Source organism: Lates calcarifer, linkage group LG15, assembly GCF_001640805.2.
Source record: "Lates calcarifer isolate ASB-BC8 linkage group LG15, TLL_Latcal_v3, whole genome shotgun sequence".
Taxonomy (NCBI): Eukaryota; Metazoa; Chordata; class Actinopteri; family Centropomidae; genus Lates; species Lates calcarifer.
In genome coordinates, this window is record NC_066847.1 from 18,774,307 (window position 1) to 18,793,870 (window position 19,564).

Sequence of the window (19,564 nt, forward strand, 5' to 3'; positions counted from 1 at the left end):
ATACAGTTATTTCAGTCTTTATAAAGATTTTATTTAGAGGAAAATATCAAAACCCATTAAAACGTCATTTTTGGGGGAATAAAACAGAGGCGTGTTATATGATAATAATGGGATGAAGACTTGAGCAATGTGAAATCTTGGCTCTGTGTATTCCCCGTTGACTAGGATGTCCTGAAACAGAAACAGGCTCAGCAATACTGACACTCTTTCTACACAAAGAAGTGAGATTTTTAGTTTATTTTTTGGCTTCAGTCAGAGACCTGTTTTTTGTTGCAGGACTGGTCGGCAGGGTGCTGGGTTGTTTGAGTATGACTCCTTGGCCAACTGGTAGGCTGGGGGACAGTTCAAGTACTCTGGAGCCTTTCTTTTTGTGTGCACTGGTGTGGTCTTTAAGCCAAATGTCGTATAACCTCTCAGGGAGGATGGGTGAAATTATTTAAGGACCAATATCATGTATATTTCCTCTATACAGACCTGACTGAGCCACTCATACTTGTTGACACTCGTATTTTATCTTCAATTATACATGAATTACTTCAGTTTCCTTCCTCTGAAAAAATGTCATTATCTCTGTTGTTAAGTCTGTGACCATGTATTTAAAAAATATGTCAGCTGATTTGGTTTATGGACAACAAACTGATTATTAAAAATACTTTGAGAAAGAAAAGCAAAGTAAAGCATTTCTTGAGGCATTCAAAGGATATTAGCAGTGACGGGCAGGTAGAGGATGTCTGTCTCGGTGTGGATGATAATATCCTGGGAGATGTATTTTTTTGGCTCTACCTCTCCTGCTTGAGCTGTACATATGGCAAACAGCTGAACCTGCAGCTCTACCTGCAAACCAGCAGCCACCTAGACAGACATACAGTACACAGCATATGTTAGTTGTTGTCCTTACCAATGCACGCAACACCTGAACAACTAAGAGATAGAAGATAACTTGTCCTCACTAAGTTAAAATATGTATCTTTAAAAATGTAGATCATATTTATTGGAAAAAAGCTAATTCATGTATGAAGACAAACATTTACTGTAATGATAACATCCACATGGAAACTTACAGGCCCAGGATTGTAGATGACCCGGAGGCCTGTAGCAGGAGGAGGCTGTTTCACATGGAACCTGGCAGAGAGACAGATCAAAATAAACCACGAATAGTAAACAGGTCAAAGTTTTCCCTTCAGACTTGAAGGCGACCCACAAATCGCCTTGCACCTATCTGAAGTCTAAATCTGCCTGTTTTTTTTTTTTAATCATTCGCCCATTCTCGACCCATCAGCTGGATCATCATCATCTGTACCTGCAGGTGTCAACACCCACATTCTTCATCACCACAGTAATGGCTGAGGAGGTGCCCTCCTGCAGGGTACCAAAGTCAGCACTGGATGGGAGGAGCTGGAACCCCCTCACCACAACATTTGGATCAGTCAGAGAAATCGTTCGACACTTCCTCCTCACTGGCTCTTCCACCGATAGGAACTGGAATAGGGGACAGAGTGATGCGTGAACCCATGTGTGAACAGCATTTGTGTGACAGTGATAGAGAGAGAAGCTTATACTGCATGTAGGGGATGAACAGGGAACAGTTCATCAACACATGTTTTCTGTTTGCATGTGTCTAAATGTTTGAGCACCTGCTGATTTGGTACACTGCTTGGTTTAGAGCTGAGGATGGAGGTCGGTAGTCTGACTTTATTCCTCCTGGGCTTTCCGGTCACATCCACCTGGACTGACTTATATGGACCTGATGGACGCCTAAGACTGCTTTCACCTGGCACAGACAGACACACAAGGATATGGTCTGCCATTCATTCATTCATTCACATAAAAGTGTTCAATCCATCTAACCTGCATGTCATCCAACCTGAAAATAATCTGGTAATCAGACTGTGAATCATATACATTGTTGGGGATTATGACCATCACCCTCAAACTGAATAGAAAAGTACTGTATGTTTTTGTACCATGCATTTAAGAAATGGGACAGGTTTAATGTGCTCTCTTGCCTGATGATGCTTTAAATAGAACACAGACTATGCCCTCAAAACGTCCCAGCAATATTCAGTGTAGTTCCTGACTGATTATACTCTTCCACAACACTCTGTTTTAACTAATCAGAGAATAGTCTGGCTTTTCACACTTTACTGGTGAGGTCTCTGATTGGAAGATTCAGTTAAACACATAATAAAAAAGAAGGGTAAGAAGCAAACCAGCAGACTGAGGTGTTGGGTTAGTGGGTCTCTTCTCAGATGTCCTGTCACTTCCTGCTGCACGACTAAGAGGAAAACACCAGGTGTTAAGCAGTATCACAGAAGCAACTGTAAACATAAATTACACAAGCAATTTATAGAATTAAAATAAACAGACATAGATGTTTTGTCATCAGCTACAACTGAGTGAAAACCTACAGTAGACACAGGGAAAACAAGAAAGAGTTCATGACGTTTTTTTCATTATTACCTTGCTGACTGGGAGGGTGTTGGGTTTAAAGGCCGTGGGGCTGCAAAGACAAACACAAATACAGTATGTTATACAGTATGCAAATCTAGTTAGTGCTCAGTTAATGCTTTTTATGCACTTTGCCAATTGCTTTAAAGTGGAATTTTATGTTTTTAGAGAATTCAGGTCAATTCAGCCTCAGTTTCTCGGTATGGATTCCCAACAGGACAGCCTTTAAAATGAGTTTCATCTCAGTAGCTCTTTGTAAATACTGACAGTATAATAACTTACTGTCCTCTTGTGGGGCATCTTTCAGGAAGGTCTCAGCACTGTCTGATTTGGGGATCGGAGGGAGTTCCATGGATAGACTCCTCATGTCTGGTGTTCGCTGCTGTAGCAGATTCTGAAAAACAAGACACGACGCTGTGTTTCTTACAGTACATTGCATATTTCTCAGTATAAATTCAAAAATGGTAATTCAGTGTGTGTTTAGACTTACGACTTTGATCATAACAATAATTTAATAAAGTGCAGTTAAGTATATTATATTATATTGTACATTTCCCTGCTGTGAGACTAATAAATGATTCTCTATCTTTATTCTACCTATTGTATATTAAAGTGAAGACATACAGTACCTGGTATAATGCAATATTTTCTGGGTGGAAATAAGGAACAATGTTCTTTCTTCTCAGAGCATCTCTATAACTCTTCTCCTCACAGACCTCCTGTCTGAAGTACACAAGCATGCAGAGAATATTACTGATGAGTCAATGGCTACTAGTACAAACTCAATGCACTTGTTGCCGTGGTAGTGCCATAATCTCCTATATTTGTCCGTTATCTGTCCTGCAGCCTCTTTTAGTAGCACTGAATCAGCTGCGGTAGATGTTGTAGTTTTGTACCAAATTACTCCTTTCAAAGGAAACTCACAGCAGCAGCCATACAGAAAAAAAGGGAATAACATTTCCACAATTAACACACATCAGTGACTGGAAAAGTGTAAATCCAGATGTCTAGAAGATGCCTTTATGACTATAATACTTCAATTGTTACATTAGTTCACTGTTGCAGTGAATGTTGACATGTAAAAACTTCACTGGAGTCAGTATTTTTTCAAAGATACCAAATGTCACAGTAATGGTTAATTCTTATTTACAAGTACTGTATATTTACCTGTATTGTGCAAGTCTTTCAGTCCATTTTGACTCCTTTCCATTGGTAAAACTGGATAGGAGAAGGGGGTTTACAAAGATATTGATACAGTTTAAGAATTTTTAATATCTGGAACTGTCACTTTCGAGAACGTTACATCATATATTCATGTGTTTTAGTTTAATCTCTCTTACCTGTCACTACCCACTGTGGCCATGTCTTCTGAAGCATCTGACTGCTCAGCTTGGGCTCCAATACCTTTGCTGTAAAGATTGCCTATGTCTACTGTGGATACACACAATGGAAATTAGAACAAGTGTCTGTGACACACACTACACAAGTCAAACTATTAATGTAACTCGCCTAAAATACACCTCATATTCATTTCAATTTTACCAAAAGAAAAAAGAAAAAAATAATAATGATAACATATATGATTACATAGAATTACTAACAATAGTCTAATTCCAGTTTTACACAACTTAGGTCTGATTAATAAGTTAAAACGGAACAAAACCAGAGGATGGTCAATTCTAAAGTGTAACCAGAACACTGCAAGAGGTATTATCCCACCTGAAGTCCTCTTTTCAGAGGTGTCATCTGCATCTTCTTCCTCTGCGAAAGACTAGCAAAAACATAATTAATCATTTCATTAAGATTGCTTAATGTTATTCTATGACAATAATTTGTATAAATGTATTTATTTTGTCTTCAACTCTTTATGCAGTGTGGAAAGATCCCTACACTATCATTTTTCAGTCTATTATACTCAGTAACAGTCACAGTAAAGGCAATGGAATATTCCTAATGTGCATCATGTTGTATGCTTTTTATAGAGAGTGTACATTTGTGTGCATTTGTGTGTGTCTGCGTGTGTGTGCTGACCAGGACCAGGTTGAGCAGATCACTGGCATGGACATTCTCTTCCTCAGTGCGAGGGTCTTTGACCTTTATCTCCTCCGATCGCTGCTCCCTCTCCATCAGACTCTCTATGTATTCCTACAGTCAAAGCCACATTTCAGCATTTGTCAGAATGTGTCTAAATGATAAAATGGAAAGTAACAAAAGTAGGATCATTTTCAGGTACCTGGTATTTTATGTAACACCTGTTTCTTTCTAAACCAAGAGATACTGGTGCTCTAATGTCATTTTAAACAGTGTGCTTATTTTGGCAAAACTATCTAAACTACTAAAAATAACCAAATCTAAAAATTAAAACAGACAGGGAAAATATCACCTCAGAACCATTTCAAAGATAAAGGGTGATAAAAGTATTACCTTCAGTCGTGCATCTATAGTATTTTTGAGGGACATGGTGAATGGTCTGTGCTGGTACAGTTCCCTCATCTCCAGGACTTTAGGGCAGCTCCTGACAGGTTGGTGCTGTACTGCAGAACCACCAGACCTCTCCCTCAGAGACAGACCTCGCCCCATGTCAGTACCAAATGGAGGACCTGGGCTCTTCTTCTGCAAATAGAGAGAAGCACAAAAAGGAGAGAAGTGTCAGTGATTAGCCCTGGGTGTGTTAATTTTCCCGTGTGTACATGTGCAATATGTTTACGCATGCAAGTACCTCTGCACTAGGGAAATCATGCCAGCTGCGGTTTCTGAGGTTGGGAGGGGTTATGTCAGGGTTCTGTTTCCCTAGCTTCCACTGGGACCACACATTCTGGTGACTGGGCTTTAGGATGGTAATGCCAAATTCATCTGGAACAGTCAAAGCACAAACACACTGCCAAACCTTCACCTCATTATTTTCTGGAGATAGAATTAGATTTATCTGTGCACTCAACCTCAGTCAGTTAATTAACTTCTCTGGAAATATATTATGCTTTTAACTAAAATATAACATGATATATAAGACAATAAAAAAAAATCTTACTGAATCCCCTTTGTAATTTTATTTTATGAGTATTATGTTTCTTTATTTATATGATATTGAACAGTGTACCTTGTGTGTCTGGCAGTGGTTCCTTCAGCACTGCTATGGTAGGGTCAGAGTACGCCTGGTAGAGCAGCTCCTCTACAGTTTGAGAACTCAGCAGTTCAGTACCTGAGCCATCTTCCTGTACCAGAAACAGCCTGGAGGACAGGATACATACTCAACCTGTCAGTAACACTGCCATCCATAAAAGTAGTATAATGTTACATTTTTTTAAGCTGTCACATTATTACTAATATCATGGGATTTATCTATTTTGCTATTTTGCAGTCATCAACTAGTAATGGCTTTTCTTTTCCAACAAAGCATTCAGTATACTAATGAATATGTGCCCTCTGAATGGGGAAATCACAGTAGCTGACTATTCATTAACTTTTTATGAAGTGAAAAAGCTTCAATAGTGTGGAAATATCAAGTAAGTTACTGTACATATGTATGGAAACCCACCTGGGACAATGTTCTCTGTGTTTTACATGAAGCCTGGCCACTTCTCTGTCCTCCTCCTCCTCTAGCTCTTCCTCATCATGTTTCAGTGTGCTTGGAGCAGGACTGATGCTCAGCACTGATATCTGCCCATCCTCCATCACCTGCAACACAGTTTGCCATTATTTCCAACACTGTGCTATCACACAGAAAGACAACTGGATCTAAACTCTCTGTCTCCCAGTGCGAGTCACTTTCAAACATCCTCTTATAAAGCTGGTAACCGACCTGGAAGTGGTTTCCATCGGGGTCTGTAATGTCACAGGCCACTGTGTCTCTATGACTCATGGTGTAGCTTCCTGGTTGAGTTATGGGAGTGCCACCCTTTGGAGTGGGGGTCACAAGTAGGTCAGACGAGTATACACACTTCCCATCACTATGGATCTGCAGAAGCCCCACACTGGATGGGAACACCTTGGATGCACAAGCACACACACACAAACAAACATAGGCAAATGTGCAAATGTCTTGTTATAGACGTCTCACACTGTGGTAGACAGCACTGATATAAATAGGCTAAAAGTACACCTTTCCATCAAGACAGTCCAACTTTTCTTCAAAAAAAAAAAAAGCGTTTGGCATAAACTACCCACCTGATAGGCTCCTTGGTTGTTCCCAGTGATGACAGTTCCATCAGCCAAAAAGACATGAGCTGTATGTCGCTCTGGATACATCACCACTGTGGCGCAGCCCTCCTTCTCCACCAACACCACCCGCTCTTTGGCTGACACACTCCCCTTATCACTTTCACATGCACTCCTCTCACCATTCTCAGCCACAGTCTTGTCTGCAAACACACTCTCCTCTCCGTTCTTATACAGTGTATTTTCAGCACACTCCCTTTCATCGCACACATGCTCACAGTCACTCAGCTTTGTAAATGCATCCTCCTTGTCACATGCTTTCCCCACACTGTCTGTGCTATTCACTTCTCCAATGTCACAATTATCCTGGGTGCGCCTGTTCTCAGTGATGCTGTCAGCGCAGCGTGTGACACATACACACTCAGTGTAGCCACATACACATTCATAAGTGGCTTTAAAAGTCACACTCTCAGACTGCTCCCCTGTAAATGTAACAAACACACAGACTCAGGTCAAAAATCACACACAAATGACAAAATTAAGTCTGGAGATACAGGTTTTTCTGCTGGTCACCTATGTCTGGTGGCCTATCTTGATAGAGACTGGTGATCCTGGTTCCATCTGCATGTTCCACACTTAGAGATCCATCTGGCTTCTGGACAGAAACCACCAGATCCTCCCGGCTCAGCATCACCTGACACAACAACACATGCAAAGCTCAAGTAGTAGGAAATAAAAGGCATAAGTCGATTCTCATAATGGGACCTGTGTCTCTATCTCGCCCACATCTTTAACATCAAAATTACATTCAATACATTACAATTTCAAAAAATGTCACTATGAGGTAACCTGTGTAACATCAGGAGTAAAACTGCAGTCTTACCACATGGGTGATGGGGTCTGTAGCCTTGAAGGCAAGAAGAGGGGTGGTGGGTATGTGTTTGTGTGTGGTCCCCACAGTGCAGATGCGAGCTCCAGAGGGAGTCGTAGTTAACCAACACCCTCTCTGAGCATCAGCCTCCTTCTCTGAGCTCTGTTCTGTACAGACACACACAAAAGATACAAAGGCAGTATGACACAACGTGTCATTGAAAATGATACCTAATTATCCTCACAGCGGGGGCGGGGGGTATCATACAGCATTAGATGGTGGAGAGTAATGTTTTAGACTCAGTGGCACTGCAGTCTAACCTTTCTTGTAGTCCTCAGCTTCCTGGGGAGTGTTTTCCTGCTCAACCTCAGAGTCAGGCACCCACACCGGACCACAATCCTGGCTGAAACTGACTGAGCCATCTGCAAACAGCACCTACAGTACATAAAGATGAAACTACTGATTTGTGTGCCTGTGTGGATATACTGTCATGAGAGTTCATCATTTTTATGTAGGAATTCTTGATGTCGCAACTCTGCCTGTAATACCTACCTTTAATCAGATGTACATTACTGTATGTGTGTATGTGTATGTATACCTCTGTGGACATGTCTCTCATATAACGGATCACAGTTCCCTGGCTGGTGACAATGCGGGACACTTCTTTGGAGAGGGAGGGGTCCTGAAGCTGTGGCAGGTCTCCCCCACCATGAAGAGGAAAGCTCTGTCTCACTAACATACCCTGCTCCTCTGAGGACACTCCTGAACACACAAATTATGTTGTACTTATATGCGAATGAATATATGTGTAGAGTCATACATAGGAATATAGTAGTTCTGTGATAACATGCTCAGATTTTAAAGAGGGCACATTCATTTAACATGAACTTCTTCCTGTTTGCAGCCACACTCTTGACTGTTATTCTCACAGCAAAGTAAACAAGCATGTTGTAAAAATGTGATGGCACAGACACCTGTATATATTGTACATTCCCAAGAAAATGCATGACTGACCTTGAATATCCTCTCTCAGAAACTGCAGCAGTAGGCCATTAGGAACAGACAGGTTGAGACTGTTGAATGGACTTGATGGGGATGCTGGCTGGCCTTCACACGACTTAGTCTACAAACAAGTTCATACTGTAGCTTGGCATTAAAAATATTTACAACATTAATACAACAGTGTTTTTTATGGTTAAGATCCTCTCTCCCTTTCTCTCTCTCTGTGCTTGAGTGTGCATATATATACATATATACATACATACAAATGTGTATTCTTTTGCAAACATATGCACATTTGTGAAACCTGGGACTCTTGAGGTCTGTTCTGGCTGGATGGGGTGTGTATCTTGGAGGGAACTGAATCCAGGTCTGTTCCCTTGGTGGAGGAGGAGAGAGGTTTGGGAGCAATGGTGGAGGCCTCTGTGACTCCCTCCTCTGCATTCTGGGGACTCACTAGAGCATCACCAAAAAAGAAACATTGTCAACACTACCTGCACTGTGAAGAAGATTCAACCTTGTCCACTCCAAACATAATAATCTAGAACACTGAAATTATTAGCATATCAGAATGAGTTATTTTACAACACAGTTAGTAATTATAAGCATGTTCAAACTGTTTTCAACTTAAGGTTGAAACTGAAATATTTAGACACAATTTAAAACTTCACAAAGGCTGAAATCGTATGTGTTTCAAGTGTAATACCTATGTATTCTCCTGTGGGACCATAGAAACTATATGAAAGGTGGATTCCATTGTGTAGCACTGCTGACAGGGAGCCCTGCTTCACTCTTTTCATCTCCACAGGATCTGGTAGTGGAAAGGATGCACACACAGAGACACTTAAGTCATCTTAGTCTGTTTGTCAGTATTATCCACCAAATAACATTAAAAATTTCTAAGGATGGATAAAAATAATTCTAAAATTACAAAACAGGTTCTAATGTAGCCACCTGTTACCTCAGGATGCTGCTCAGCCTCCAGCATCTTTACCTTTACAATCTTCCTTTTTATCACTGATTTCTTTGTCATGCTGCTGAGGTGGAGGTTTCACAGGATCAATAACAACTTGGTTGATATGTGTGTAGAAATGATGTCCATCCTTCTTCACAGCCAGTTTCATTAGGCTGGAACCTGGATTGAAAACAGCACAAAATGCGTGTGTGGACAGTCAGCCAAAGCACCAACAGGTATTAAGAGAGGAATAACTTGGCTTTACTTTGTTTTTCATTGGTTCTTGGATTCAATTTTCTAACAGTGAAGCACAGAAAATAAATGTACTGCTTCTCCACATTTATTTCCTTTATTACAGGCTGCAGGGGGGAGAGAAATAATGAGGTAATAGTTCACTTATGCACAACAAAAGGACTGCTAGTGTAGTTTCTTGTTGTAATCTTACATTGTCTAGGCTGTTTGCTGGTATGATTCCAGAACTTACAATGGTTTGATTATGTCTGGATATAAGCACTTTTGTTGTGCTTTTAAAAGCACTGGAAATGTGGAGCATTCTACAGCCTTAACTTTGTGTTTATACCTTGAACATAGCTGACATTCTCCACGGTGATGTGTCCTCCATCTGAAGGGAAAAGGTACTGGAGATGACCTGACACATGGATCAATTTTCCGTCCATGCTGTAGCCTATGAAACCCTACACATCACACATAAAGAGCCATACAGACATGGTAATGTAAGCAGATATAACTGATCATTTTCTATCTGTGTCCTACTGTTTATTTTCTAATGCAAACATAAGCTCAGATGATTGCTGATTTTCTGTGCATGCTCTCACATTGAAGTCCTCCTCTGTCTGATGCAGGTCTCTGTTTTCCTCCATAGGGGGCACTGTGGTACTAATGGTCTCTCTGGGAGTCTTGGCTGAGCTGCCTGCTGTCTCTGCTCTGCTCTTCTTGCCACCACCAGACGAAGCTGCACTTCTCTTGTTGTCTGTCGACTTAGTGTCCTCCTTCGGCTGCTTGCCTTTTGGTGTATTCTCCTTCTTTGATTTCTTGGCCATCTCCTCCTCTTTTAGCCTCTCTTGCTCCAACTTCCAGGCCTGTGACATCATGCACACAGTAACACACTACAGTCAAAGTGTGAGGGACTACAAAGCAGTAATTAAGCTTTGGAGACATTGGAAGAGGCCAATCTGACCCTGCTCTATTTTTAGAAGATAATAAATAATCCACACACATCTTAAGAGAGAAAATAATGGTTCTTGTGATGCTGTAAATTGCAATAATGCCATGGCTGATTTTGAATTGGGTCAAATTGGTCCAGTGAGCTCTCTGTGATTATTCGGGGAGGCGTACAGGGGGAGGAAAACCAGGTTATTAAATTCTTCCTAAATTTGATAAGTGATCTGGTTTGGTGCTAAAAACACGATCACAGCTTCTCCATGAGTAAGTGTTAATGCATTAGTTGGTACTGACTTTAAGGGAGTCTTTCCTGATGACTGGCTCCAAAGTGTCCTCCTCCTCTGTAGATTCTGTAGCCTGTTCATCTATTTCAGGGAGAAAGCATTGTATTCATATGGTGGTAGGTACAGTCTCATTGCCACAGCCTTATGCTGACAGCTACAATACCTTTTGGAGACTCAGCATGAGTGAGATTTTTTAGTTGCATTGCCTCTCTCTTGGATTCCTCCTCTGTTGTCCAATCCAAAATGTTATCTGCAACATGCTCCAGATAATTCCTATCAGAAAGATAACAACAGAGTAGGCTACCAACTGATACAGAGAGTCAGTTTGTTCTTCTGCATTCTCAGACAAAAAACCCTTGGCACTACTGATGTCACCTGATGATGACATTGCATTCTGACCTGAACTTGACATCAGTGTGAAGGGCTGCATCCCAGGACTCCTTGCACTGGCGATGGGGACTCTTGGGATTGTGGCAAAAAATGTAAAGGACATTGTTATGGTTTCCTCTGAAGGTGTCCAAGCAGCGGTATTCTTCTGAGGCTAACTGGAGTACCTAGGCAAAAAATAAATGATACAAGTAAAACTGTAAAAATGTGAAGTGGAATTGCAGGAATAGCTGAAATACTTAAATTTTTCTGACTTTAAACACAACCATAGTGGTGGAGTATGTCTTTTTTCCTTAATACCTGGGATGAACAACATTCTGCTGTTGTGTATAACCTTAAGTGTGTATTATTTGTTCTACAATTGAGTCCTGCAGTTTACTCAATTCCTGCAGATTTTCACATTAAAAGCCTCCCAGAAAAGAGAATTCAGAATTTAATGCGAAGTAACGGCGTTATGTCTAATCTGATAGCTATGGTGGTGGTTTAGCATTAAAATAGCTCACTTGTGGGAAGATGGAAGCATCGTGGTGTTCAGCATAATGCCAGTCAAATAGAGATCTCAGCCTACAACTCTGAACGTCAGATAGGTCCAGATAGCTGCACACTCTCTCACTGAAGTGCTGGAGAAAACAAACAATATGCAACGTTATTAGGAGGGAAACCAGAACAAATGTTCTTATTTTATCAAAATATACAAAATGTGAGAAGCTGCAGTAATAAGAAGATATGAACAATACCTCTGTGTTACCAGGGTCCTCAGTGAGAAATGTTGGGCCTACAGTTGAAAGAAATGGTAAGACATGGCAGTAAAGTTGAATACAGCTGAGAGATGTTAAGGTAATCAAGCTTCCTATATCAGTTGTACCTTTGTACAGTTGTACTGTTTTACAACATCACAATAATTGAATTAACCAACAAAGGTAATAGACCTTTTGTCTGTAGGTTATGAAGCTGCTGTTTAGCATAGGACAGTGGGTTGTCCCAGGGCATTATTGTGGGTGTCTGCTGCTGTCCTGGCTCCAGTGGTCCTGCAGCATTCAGCAGTACACCCTTTTGGTTCAGCCTGGTTAGTGGCATAGCCTCAAATACACTTTGATGAAACAGACGCTCCACCTCAGGCCATGACACAACATCTGCAGGACATCGTCATATTATAAGGTCATTTGCAAGCAAACCAGTCGAGAGCTTTTCCCAAGAAAACCCACACTGACCAACATGTTCCTGTAAGTAATTATTTTGATTGATACACTGCAAAAACATTACATCATGTTTCCAAAAAAAATCAGGAACACAGCTACAAGTTAATAATCAACAATAATGGGTGTGCTGCATTGATGTGGGTGCCTTTGACAGTTTCTGACCCTGACCATCTGTGCAGTAGTGTTGAAGCTGCTGTTTCACTGCCATCCAGCATGAGTTGGTCTTTTTCGGATGAGCTACAGAATGAATCAGCTCCCACACTGGAGACAGTTTCATCATGGACAGCTCCACCTCTGCTGGATCAAAACCCTGAACAGCCTATGAGGAAGTACACACATAAACACACAGTATATAAACACCAAAAACACCAAAGGTGAAAATAAGGATAAAATACAGCACACAATTACTTACATTAACTATAAAGTAAATTCCTATGTTAATCAATATTATAAGAGTGCAATCAGAAAAAAGTTTTCTTACACTGATGTCCCTCAAGCGTAGTGCCCTCTCATCATGGTGTCTGATAACCAGGGGGTGCTTCGACTTCTTCTGAGTCTCCTCTGCTCCAAACTTCTCTGCTAACCTCTAACTCAGAGGACAAAAGGGAATAAAATGGAGAGAAATGGAGAGAGTTTGTGTGTCTGAAAAATCAGGAGTCACAGGGGAAATCCTCAATGAGTTTTACAGTTCCAATAAAAAGTAATTCTCACACACCTTAACTCCATATTTGGGGTTGGAGACCAGGGATTGTGTGTGTGTATGTGTGTACTGGGTAAACAGAAGAAAGTAAAATTTACAAGGATTTACCTTAGAACCATTATTTCCTATAAGGTATATTTATAATTATTTATTTTTTCAAATTTTGTAGTCGCGTGTGATTGCACTGTCCATGTGATTATAGCACCATCTGCTGGATTTATATTGTATCGTGTTTGTGGCCCAGCTATGCTCTACCAGTTTTTGTAGTTAATGTGTTTGTGTGTAATAAATTCATATTTCTCTTCCCAATAACATTGAAAACCAGAAAATAAAGGGAAAAAGCTTTCAACATATTTATAATTTCTTTCTATTTATATTTGAGATTCTCTCTCATGTTTAAAGCTGTGTTATTTGTATTTTATTTTCAGAGTGAACATTCTAAAATGCAAATATAAGGGAAGGGTTCTTATAGGGATTTCAATCACTAACATATATGTTTTCTGTTTAAGATCATGCTCTTAAAGCTGTTACTGCGACAGCAGAAGACAAAAACAGCAACTGACAGAGGCAACCAATTTCCTCTCATATGCTCTCTGTCTGCTCTTGAAAGCCAGCATGTCACCCTCCCCCTCCCACTTCACATCTCAGCCCCCCCTTCTCTGTGTGCTACAGCGACAGGCCACCTAGCATGACACAGGAGCTGGTGGGGATTGGCTCTTGTGTGCCCCACCCACTGAAATACAAACCACTTATTTCTTCTCAGCCGTCCACAGGCCCCTTTTCTTTAACAAAATGTGTGCTGCATTGGCCGGGAATCGAACCCGGGCCTCCCGCGTGGCAGGCGAGAATTCTACCACTGAACCACCAATGCTACATATAGAAATACCCTTGATATCTGAATTTTTGTCACTTTTCAGAGAAAATGATGCACTCTGAGTTTTGTATTTAGTTTTTTTCAGTCATGTTTGCTTGCACAGCAAATGTAGACCTGTTCATTTCTCAGGGTGTGTGTAGTTTGCTGTTATGGTGACTATACCTTCTTGTCTTCCTCATTCTGCACTATAGTCAGCAAGCTATCTAACATGTGGCTTTTCTCCTCTTCTGTGTGCACAAGAGGCAAGAAGCTCTGCAGCATGTAGCTGACCAGCTGACAGTCTAACCAGGGACCATCATCAGGTTTGGGTATTTCAGCCACGTGGGACTGTGTTGAGTCAGACTGCTCTGTGGAAATCACCACCTAGAGACACAAATGCACAAACATAGGAAAAATTGAGTTGACACACCATCAGACTATTTGGTGCTGTAAGCAAAAATACAAAATAAAAAATAACCCTTCCTATATTATTCACAAACAGGCTGCAACTGACATATACATACACACACAGACCTGCTCCAGTATACAGTGCAAGATAAGGGGCACTGAGCACGCTTCAGGTGGAACCAAGTTCAGTAGGTTGTTATAGTAACGCACGTCCACATCTGCAGTGAGAGGAGGCAGCTCAGTCTCTGTCCACAATAGGGAGAGGATAGAACAGAACAAGGGTTAGTTTGTCATCCTGTCTGAGTGTTTCATTCAAACACACACACAAACATATACAAAAAATTCAAGAGCGGGAAGAGAAAGGTTTTACCTTGGTCTGGTGGGATTTCCTCCCGCGCTGACTTCTTCTTGGAGCGTGGAGTCATGGGGAGAGGGGTCGGCTCAACCTGGTGAGAGAAACACACAAAAACACATAACCTAATATTTGAAGTAATGTTTTGATATATTGAAATTATACACCCAATATCCAGCCAGCTGATTATTACTCTATACTATGATGTCAAAACACATTGTAAGACAGCTGATGATACCGTACTTCATACTGTATGAAAATAAATATACTTGGCAATAATTTCATGCAACAATCACTATGATGGACATGACTGACAAAGCTGCTTGGTCCATACATATTCAGCATCTGTTTCCAGCGCTATTGCTGTTTCTGTCAATGTGGAGGGGATGATCAGTAGCCCAGGAATGGTTTGTAAAAGTAGCTGCATTTCAGTACTTCAGACTTTTGGCAGGCTCTGTACACGCCTTGATTTTATTTCACACAATCTCTCAAAAAAAGATGGCCGTGTCAGTGTTACTACCACTGAACACTGAGAGCACGTTCACAGCAGCCCCAGTGGCCTAATGGATAAGGCACTGGCCTCCTAAGCCAGGGATTGTGGGTTCGAGTCCCATCTGGGGTGTGTAGCAGAGTGGCGCAGCGGAAGCGTGCTGGGCCCATAACCCAGAGGTCGATGGATCGAAACCATCCTCTGCTATGCAAAGACTTTTACAAAAGAAGCAGAATTATCTTCAAGGTTAACATTGCGGCTTGAACACAAGACATTTCAGAACTGCAAACACACAAAAGGCGTTGTTTTTCCTGACATTTTATAGACCAAAAGGTTAGTCGATGAATCCAGAAAATAACCTGCAGATTACTATTGAAAATAATCATTACTTACAGCCCTATTGTGTAGCTATACTGACTAATATTTATGTGTGTACCTTTGCAGGCTGAAGATCCAACCCAACAACAGTGGGTACACTGATGAGTTTGATGTTATCTAGGTAGTGCTGATGCTGTCTGCGCCAGTCCAGACAGTCATAGATGAGACTGGCAACACCCCCAAAGATTCGGCTTCCCAACTCCAGCTGGACACACAGTAAACCCACGCACAGATGAGCATCAAAACGAAGTCAAAGGCAGTGTAAGACTACACATAATGAGGCAGAGACAGTGAGGCAGATTGATCTTGAAAGAGATGAAAGGGAAACAGCAAAAGATGAGACAAGAAAATCAACATTAAGAACACATCTATGAAACATATATCTCACCATAGCATCAGGGTCCTGTGGGTGGAGGGAAGGTAAGAGATCTGGGACAGTGCAGCTGAGCTGAGCCACATAATGGAGCTTGGAGTCCAGCGGTGCCCTGTCCAAAACTGGTCTCAGACCAGACCAGAACAGATCCAACCTCCTGGCCCCTGCAGCCTGCTCCATACAGGCTGAGTCTGTGATTTATTGATTTAATTTATACCTCAAATGTAACAAAAATAATGCCATCTGAACTATATATAATAAAATACACTGATAAGTCTGAAACCAATTAAAAACTATTGTGCATTTTTGATATGCATCACTAAACGTGTAAAGACAGAGATGCACAAATATTTAGCAATTTACCTCCATCCAAAACTGGAGATTTTCTCTGGCTCTGCTCACTGCCCTTAGAGGTGTGTTGTTCCTGCTGCACCTCATAAGTTTGTCTGCGTTCTGAACACAATTTGATGACATTAGCTATGTGTACACCTATTGCATCAAGGACACCAATAAGGTGAGGCTGGTAGAAGCCCAGCACCAGGATGTAGTGTTGAGGACCGTCATCTGGCTCATCATCTGTGCCCAAAAAAACACAAAAGTATATTAATACTAATGTCCAACCTCTTCTGTCTTTCCCGAGCACTAACACATATATACCAGTGGTTTTATTTACTATTAGCATGGTTGGTTTTAATTTGAGCTTTTACCTATGAACTTAGGTGGCTCAACATCATCCCTGCGCTTGAGCTTGGTCTTCTTCTCTGGTCCCACAGGTGAGGGTGGACTCTTTCCCTTTTTGTCAGAGGCCTTGGCCCCTCCTTTGTCCTTGGCAGAGGGAGGAACAGCCTTTGCCTTCTCATCCTCAGCCTTAAACAGAAGTGGATAAAAATGACACAATGGGAAAATCCCATTAATTCTTTTTCACTGTTCAACTCAAGTCGCATCATTGCTGGGACCATATATTGATGTTTGGCTACAAATACTTCAGTGCAAAAGTAAAGAAATACACTCAGGAAACATTTTAATACTTTGCCATATTACAAATGAAACATAAGGGGAAATCCACTGTAGTTCAGGACTGTTACTAAATTGTTAACATGCTGAATCACATATATGAAGAAAAACTTGCCTGCTCGGCTTCCCTCCTCTGCTGATCAATGGCTTTGATCTGAAGCAGCTGGAACTTCAGTATTTTGGCCATCAGGTCACAGGGGATCTCCTCTCCTGCATCCAGCAGCACCTTAGCGGGCTCTGTAACCTACCCATATAAACATTTAAGACACAAACACAAAAGAGCAAAGCCAGCACACAAATAACATACACACATGTGTACACACACAAACACAAGAATTAAAGTACATTATTCTCTTTTTGACATCAGTACACTGGACCTGACATATTATATGAATTTACTCCGCTAAGACATGCCAAGCCTACCTCATAGAACATTGGGACATCATCAGGTTTTTTTGCTTTGGGATTCCCCAGGTCATGGATCTGTAATAAAGTTGGGCCGGAGAAGGTTTTCAATTAACAAAATACAAGGTATTTAAGTTGGAATTTATCATTAGGCAAATCAGTTGATGATGAAATGAGTATTCAATCAAATTAGCTATCCATGCTGTTGTTGTACAGTGAGAAATGGAACCAAAGACACAAAAAAATTTGTAAAATCTGAGATCTGAGAAAAAGTTAACTGTGGAATAATCAATTACAATTTACAAATTTTGAACAAATGACTAGATTATAGAAAAGGGGAGAAATGTAACGTTTAATCTAAACATTATTTTAAACCTGTGAAGGCCATTAGAGGAAATGCAGGTCCACAATAAAGTAAATACTATAAATAAAATGAACTTGAACCAAACTAGGCATACCTTTGCAATGGTGCTGTCCCAGGTCAACAATGTGAAAAGTTTGCGTTGTGGTTGCTGCACGGCCAGAGCCAGAGCCTGGATCAGATCCTCATCTTCTTGACTTCTCCCAACCACCAAAGACACACAGGCCTGCCATGAATCCTGAAAGGGGAATCAGAACAATACGATACAACATAAGTAATATCATCATCTAGTCAGCTAAAAGTTACATGATTTCACATTATACTTCTCCCTATTTTCATTACAACTAATTTTGACAGGTTTACGCTGATAAAACAACAATTTCAGAGACATCATGAATTACATTACTAGTGACAGGAGTAAGCTGATCGTTCCTCAGAGACACTGTCTTAATGCTCCAAATTTTTTCACTTTTACTGGGGTGACAAACGTTGCGGGAGTTTTAGCACTGATTTCAGCAAATTATACAGTGACCTTGTTAATGTTACTGTAGTTACTGTCTTGAGGAAGATAACATACTCCAGTTTCTTAATCCTACTTCACTTCTACCTGAAGTGGTGAAGTAAACACGCACATAGCATTTTGAACACTGTAGCTAGCAACACTGACAGCGTACTATGTGCAGCCACTAGCCAGCTAATAAGAACTCTACCTGAGAACTCTCGAAGTTTCACTTTGTATGCTGAAAAAAGAAATGTTTTGAACACACAGCTAAAGAAGAAGTAAAGAAAGAGTTCTGTGAGATAACAAACCTCCTCAAACTGTGCTCCGGTGAGACCAGCCTCCCAGTTCTTGTTGACTGCGGCTCCAGCCGCGCTGGGCTTTTTAGCTGAGCCCTTTTTGGCTGCTTTTGGTGGCATTTCTACTCAATGACGATTCTCTACATTTAAAAAAACAGACCACTGAAAATAGCCTTACAGTTACCAAATCAGAAATATCACTGGTTAAACACTGCAAGTTAGTTGTGACTTTGACCTGCCAGCGTCGCCTGGTGCTTGTGTTGCCCCTGGCAACTGCATGGACACCAGTATCAAGTGTACCAAATTAACTCTTCCTGTAAAGTTTCAAAACAAAAGCTAGAAGAAGCACATATTTCGGTTTTAATGATGTTTGACTAAAGTATTTTTTAAAGAGAGAGAACACATTAGAATTATAGAAGAAAGAAAAAAAAATCACATTTTTGGTTCACTGAATATTTTGTGTTGAGCTGAACATCATTTTTTCTAGGTCATTTTCTGGCAAATGTTATTGTCATTCCTTTTCTCCACCAGATGGCAGTAGGACCCACTGAGGTGGAAGACTCCAAATAGTCAAAGTATTAAGTCAAAAGATTAATCCCCAAGTCATGGTAATATCTTACACACTATTTGTCTATGTTAAATAAAATTCTAATTATTGTTTTTCATTTTAATTGTACACGTTGCAGCCATTTCACAAGAAAGTAATCCAAAAGTTGTTACCATCCGGCATCCAAAAATGTAACAAGGAATCCAACATACACATACACATGACATGCTCAGACTCCTCTTTACAAGTTTAATGGCAGCAGTTATGAGCAGTAATTGTTCTTGGTTCTGTCTCTCCTGGCTTGAGCCACAAAACTGTGACTGACATTATTAAAGACAGTTGGTTTGTTTTCAGTGCCAGAACCGCTTTGGTGTCATTCCATCTATGTAAAGAATGATGAAACCA

General features: G+C 40.7%; 1 protein-coding gene and 2 non-coding genes across 5 annotated transcripts; 1 reads left to right on the forward strand and 2 right to left on the reverse strand.

Annotated features, from left to right (window-relative positions):
- Positions 1-6: 6 nt before the first annotated feature.
- Positions 7-18,927, reverse strand: spag17 (sperm associated antigen 17). 3 transcript variants are annotated; one of them, XM_051076162.1, is made up of 49 exons: positions 18,625-18,899; positions 17,912-18,052; positions 17,472-17,531; positions 17,164-17,292; positions 16,742-16,901; positions 16,398-16,610; positions 16,050-16,225; positions 15,720-15,866; positions 14,812-14,887; positions 14,568-14,686; positions 14,217-14,417; positions 12,962-13,066; positions 12,649-12,799; positions 12,211-12,414; positions 12,019-12,056; positions 11,785-11,901; positions 11,294-11,448; positions 11,058-11,167; positions 10,905-10,975; positions 10,265-10,528; positions 10,009-10,123; positions 9,468-9,608; positions 9,180-9,284; positions 8,781-8,929; positions 8,489-8,597; positions 8,073-8,236; positions 7,795-7,909; positions 7,487-7,641; positions 7,177-7,297; positions 6,613-7,085; positions 6,248-6,433; positions 5,984-6,123; positions 5,546-5,676; positions 5,168-5,301; positions 4,873-5,061; positions 4,480-4,593; positions 4,168-4,219; positions 3,789-3,879; positions 3,616-3,666; positions 3,078-3,171; positions 2,731-2,842; positions 2,461-2,500; positions 2,211-2,275; positions 1,635-1,771; positions 1,301-1,479; positions 1,062-1,122; positions 705-852; positions 261-426; positions 7-171 (listed from the first exon to the last, which is right to left on the reverse strand). In XM_051076162.1, the coding sequence occupies exons 1-49, from the start codon at positions 18,730-18,732 to the stop codon at positions 162-164; spliced, it is 6,492 nt and encodes a 2,163-aa protein (XP_050932119.1). In that variant the 5' UTR covers positions 18,733-18,899; the 3' UTR covers positions 7-161. The 3 variants fall into 3 exon arrangements, with proteins under 3 accessions (XP_050932119.1, XP_050932117.1, XP_050932118.1); XM_051076160.1 differs by lacking the exon at positions 7-171 and having other exon boundaries at positions 223-426; positions 18,625-18,752; positions 18,848-18,927; XM_051076161.1 differs by lacking the exon at positions 7-171 and having other exon boundaries at positions 223-426; positions 3,789-3,876.
- Positions 13,981-14,051, reverse strand: trnag-gcc (transfer RNA glycine (anticodon GCC)). Its single transcript has one exon. It is a non-coding gene; the product is annotated as a tRNA-Gly (tRNA).
- Positions 15,343-15,415, forward strand: trnar-ccu (transfer RNA arginine (anticodon CCU)). Its single transcript has one exon. It is a non-coding gene; the product is annotated as a tRNA-Arg (tRNA).
- Positions 18,928-19,564: the final 637 nt, after the last annotated feature.